Source organism: Chaetura pelagica, unplaced genomic scaffold (assembly GCF_000747805.2).
Source record: "Chaetura pelagica isolate M959 unplaced genomic scaffold, ChaPel_1.0 scaffold595, whole genome shotgun sequence".
Taxonomy (NCBI): Eukaryota; Metazoa; Chordata; class Aves; order Apodiformes; family Apodidae; genus Chaetura; species Chaetura pelagica.
In genome coordinates this window covers 629,614-634,487 of record NW_009953221.1, presented here as the reverse complement: position 1 = coordinate 634,487, position 4,874 = coordinate 629,614, and the positions used below count along the sequence as shown (strand labels likewise).

General features: G+C 46.3%; 2 protein-coding genes across 2 annotated transcripts in view; both read left to right on the top strand.

Moving 5' to 3' along the window:
• The first annotated feature begins 1,654 nt into the window (after window positions 1-1,654).
• Window positions 1,655-4,874, top strand: part of TPM4 (tropomyosin 4) — an 8,161-nt gene continuing 4,941 nt past the window's right edge. The window contains exons 1-2 of the mRNA XM_009997804.1: window positions 1,655-1,962; window positions 4,396-4,521. Of these exons, the coding sequence (XP_009996106.1) occupies window positions 1,849-1,962; window positions 4,396-4,521 (240 nt within the window). The 5' untranslated portion in view covers window positions 1,655-1,848. The remainder of the gene's footprint in view (window positions 1,963-4,395; window positions 4,522-4,874) is intronic.
• The window catches only part of RAB8A (RAB8A, member RAS oncogene family), a 13,113-nt gene continuing 10,111 nt past the window's right edge, over window positions 1,873-4,874 (top strand). The window contains exon 1 of the mRNA XM_009997806.1: window positions 1,873-1,877. The gene's annotated coding sequence lies outside the window, so the exon portion shown is untranslated. The remainder of the gene's footprint in view (window positions 1,878-4,874) is intronic.

The following is a 4,874-nucleotide window of genomic DNA, read 5'->3' as shown; positions in this document are numbered from 1 at the left end:
CAGCGTTAATGTAGTGCCTCACCTAGACCCGTTTAAACCTGTTTTCCAGGCTCGGAGCCCATGTGGGTTTATTTTTCACTGTTCGAATTGTTCGGGGGGTGGAAAAAAAAGGCCTGCGAGGCAGCAGCACCTGCAGGCCAAGGGGAGAGGAGGCAAATCCCCCCATTTCTGTGAGAAAAAGCGCATTGAATGACGCGGGGGGGAGCACGGGCGGATCCGAGGTGGTTTCCCACGAACACATTTTAAAAATTCAGAGCGTTCTTTTTATATAAGGGGTAAATAAATAAGTAAATAGAAGGAGGCGCCGAGGCTGGAGCCTGAGGTGATGGAGGGACCGTTACTGGAGGGGCGGGTGGGGTGGGGTGTGTCTGTGGGGTCAGTGATCACTGAGAGAATTGGGTTTATTTCGGATGGAAACGGCAGTAAATCTCACGCAATTAAAGGAGTCTGAGCAGCCCGGCGAGCGCTCTGACTGGGTGCTCGGGGAATTGTCTGCGGGACGTTGGGCTAGTGGCTTTCTGGCCCTTCTGCCACTCGGCTGAGATGAAGAAGGGGCAGGTTGTTTGTTTTTTTTTTCCCCCTCAGAAGTCTCTGCTGGAGGCTTTTCCGTGCTGGGTCGTTCCAGAGCACGGGGTGTTTTCCTGTGTCTTGTTTGGAGTCTCCCTGGGGACCCGTGAGCCCTGCCCTGGCAGGGAGCACCGGGCTGAGCAGAGCAGGGTGGTAAATGGGACCTGGATTTGGGGAAGAAGTGCAGGAATATGAGGGCATCCCCTTGCAGACAGGCAAAGTGTGTGTGTGTCCTCTGGGAAGCGGAGTGGAAAAACCCTTGTTGCAGTCAGGTCTAAGTAGGTGTGAGGAGCTGAGCTAGATTGGAAGGGATGGGAGAGCAATGGGACGTTCAGTGGTGCTGGGGAGTGAAGTGGCTCATCCTGGCACTGCTGGGTGCTCTTGCTGGGTGTCCTCAGTGGAGCTGCTCCTGGTTCTTCCCAGAGCCGGGTCTTGCCTGACAGATGACTCCTTCCTGCAGCAGATGAAATGATTTACAGTGCTCACCAGACTGCAACTTGCAGGTGTGTTGTTCAGTTCCCTGAGTATTTAGTGGGTGAAATTTCACAGATGGGCACTCAAACTCACTAAATGCCTTTGAGCCTGAATTTGGGATCTAAGTCTGACCTCTGATGTGTATTATACTATGACAGATTATAGCTAGTTCCCTAACACCAGTGCTTATTTTCACTGCAGAAAAACCTGCTGTCTTCATTACATACCCTGCATCTTTGTGTAACATAAATTTAGCTACTCCTTAAGTGTAGATTTTTACTTTATGCATGGATTTGTTTTTGGAGCAATCCAAAAAGATCCTTTTCCTTCATTAGTCTCAAACCATTCTTACAAGAAGCTATATAATAATATATAGCTTCCTAGATCTGTTGGGCTGTTTAATTGCTCTGCAAACACAGAGGGGTGCTAATAAACTTGCTTTCAAGCATGTGTTCATATGTCAACACTTTTGCTTCAGTCAGAAGCTTAAAAATGGAAACAGTTTTCTCTTTAAGAAAACAGGACCCAAATAAGGAGATGGTGGAGTGGTGAAGATTCCTCTAGTGAGTCTGTTCCAGCTCATTCCTTAGAAAGGCTGTGTGTGAAAGATCAGAGAAGGGGCCAGTAGATCTGGGTTTTGTCCAGGGGTCTCTGGGTTTAAATCTCTCTCCGACCACTTGAGCTCATTTTCCCTGTGACTTGGCTGGGTACAACTTCTTTCCCTGCCCAAGCTGCTAAAAAATCTACAACTTTACCCTTCGGAATTCTTTCAGTTGTGGGACAGATACAACCCATCCCTGAGCAAACATGGAAGCTATCAAGAAAAAGATGCAGATGTTGAAGTTGGACAAGGAGAATGCCATCGACAGAGCAGAGCAGGCTGAAACGGATAAGAAGGCAGCTGAGGACAAATGCAAACAGGTGAGTAGAAATAAATCCACTGGTTGTGTATGTGCTGTGGAAATACTACAACAAAACACTAGGTTGCAACTTCCTGATTCAGAACGTAAAATAATTGGAAGTTGGGTTTTCTGTTAATCTTCTTTTGAAGACTTCTGCCTTCTGGTGTTGTTGCACAGCCAGGGTTAGGTAGTAACTTCTCCTTTCAGCCATCTGAGTCTTTGCAAAATTAGCACTATCCACAGATTATTAAGTGCTTTGTCTTAAGTTGTCTTGAATCTTGTATAATTGCCTTCTTTTCCTTGTGATTCCATGGGAAAGGCATGACATACCCAACATCAAAGCTGAATTCCTTGAACACCTGTAGGATTGGTGTTAATACCTCCTGGAGCACTAGCTGTGTCTAAATATTAATTGAGCCTCTCCTTGAAGTGGATTAATAAAGTTCACTTGACTCATCCTTGGTATACAGAGCAGGGCCAGCTGGGACTCAGCAGCAGATAATGTTGTATTATTTTGTTGTTAAGAATAATCAGAAATACATTAATTTGAAAGCTCTTCTTTTAGCTGAATTACACTGGTAACATTTTCATAAACTTTTGCTTTTCAATGTTACTTTATTCTGCCTCCTGTTTGAGCTATAGTATTGTCAGGACAATCCTGAAATGTAAGTTGATGACACTCAAGTTTCTTACTGCACTTCTTGTGCTGTCTGGCCTTTCCTTTTACATACTCTAAATGTGGCTGCTTCTACTACATCTTCCAGACTGCTCTAATACATTATTAGAATCCACTGGCCAAAGATTTCCTGTGTTTAAGTTCAGTTTGGGATCCTGAGTGATAGGAATTAAGATCCATTAGCTAAAGCTAAAATCAAAAAAACCTTGGAGAAGTTTCCAAAAGGGTCAGCAGCTGCTGCCATCCCCCTCCACCCCCAGCATCAGGGACACTGCTGTCTCTTCTGTGTCAGTACAGTGGTTTCTACAAGCTGCCTGCACCCCCCTGTGATAGGGGCCCCTGTTTTCTCTCCTGGCTGCAGGGCTGTTGGGCAGATGCTGTTCTTCTGGGCTACAGCTTCCCCAGCAAATCTTCCTGTGCTCAGAACAGCCCCAGGGCTTGTGACCCAGAGCAGGTGGTTGAACACTCAGCCTTCCTGTACATCAGTTAGCAAAGGTAATTCCCACAGAATTATAAAAGGACACACTTGTGGGAATTCTCAAACATCTACATGAGGGTCACTCACAACAAAAAAACTACAGAGTAAAAGAAATAAATCTTTGCTCCTACTTCCCTTTTCTGAATTGTCTCAAGTTTTTCAGCTCCTTTTTTTTTTTTTTTTTTTACCATGGGCACAGAACTCCAGTGGTGAAAAAAAAAAAAGGGAGCTTCACCTTCATCCTCTGGTAGAGCTCCCAAGCATTAAGATATGCAGTTCTCTCACACTATCTGGTTACCCTCAGTAAAAGTACAGCAACACACCAAGGTTCAAGAACAGCACATTACCAAACATGCTGCTCAGGGTGTCTTTGAAGCCTGGATGGACCGAGTCAGTGCACTGGAAGACAAACTATTTGGAGTGAACTATTTTGATAAGACTAAATTGATATGAAGGTGGAGCTAAATGGTTAAATCAGTTTCTCAACAGGCTGACCTGGTTTGTGTTGCAAATGAAATGCTGGAGCAGATGGGTTTGCAGGGCACCCTTATCAGCAGCCTCCTGATAATGTAAATTCTTCAGGGAGCAGGAGACAGTTTGTCATTAAACAGTCTCCCAGCGGGTTATAAATAGCACCATTCTGGGGTACAATATGGATTTATATGGTATGAAGTCTGAACCTCATGGGAGGATGGAGTGTGCCTTGTTGGCCCACGGTTGGTCACAGAGGAGTTCCAGTTGGAAGGGACCTCCAGAGGTCACCCAGTCCCACCTCCTGTACAGCAGGGTCTGTCCCAGGCCAGACCTGTGTCCTCCTGAGGGTCACATCAGGTTTGAGTGTCATGAACCACCCACAGATGATTAGGGAAACCCCACTTATTGTTTCTAACTCTACAGGAATTGACTAGTTTCCTAATAAGTCATCAGGTAATAATGTTAGAACAAACACAAGGACACGATTTTTAAAACAGTTTTTAATTCCCCCATAGAATTAACTGCTGGATGTTGTGGAGTCCAGAACAGAAATGAGGTGAAAAGGGGCTTTTATCAAGTTATGTATTAAACCAGATCCCATGTGTGTGGTGGCCAGGAATGTTGTTCTGAGGATGATGTTTTAATGATCTTCCCCTGGCAGCTGCTGCCAGCCCTTCTCAGAATACTTGTCCCAGCAGAACTTTGATCTGTTTTTTGTCACTCTTTGTACGTTAAGTTAAAACTAACAGGAAAGAGGTTTTAACCATCTTCATCTGCAACTGGTAATACATCAAAATGTTTACTTTGTTTCTCTCTCTTGAAAGGTAGAGGATGAGCTGATGGCCCTGCAGAAGAAATTGAAGGGGACTGAAGATGAGCTGGATAAGTACTCGGAAGCTCTCAAAGATGCCCAGGAGAAGCTGGAGCAGGCTGAGAAGAAGGCCACTGATGTAGGTACCAAGGGCTGGGGTTGGTCTGTGACCACGGGGGGTGGGAGGGGCGGTGGGTTCCAGGTGTGGTCTCCCCTACACCCGGACACAACTCCTGCAGCTGCCCCCACGGGGACCTGGAGGGACTTCCTGGCCCTCAACCCATCAGGGGTTTTCCAAACGGGGGCAGCGTTTGTGGGCAGGAATTCTTGAGGAAAGATGAAATTTCCTTTCATCCAAGTAAACGAAACTGTGATCCGGTGGGAGGTGCCCCCTGCTCACAGCAGGGAGCCTGAGGATCCCTGGGGTCCCTGCCCACCTTCACCATTCTGTGATCTTTCAGGGCAGCTGGGACATGGGGACTGCCCGTGCTG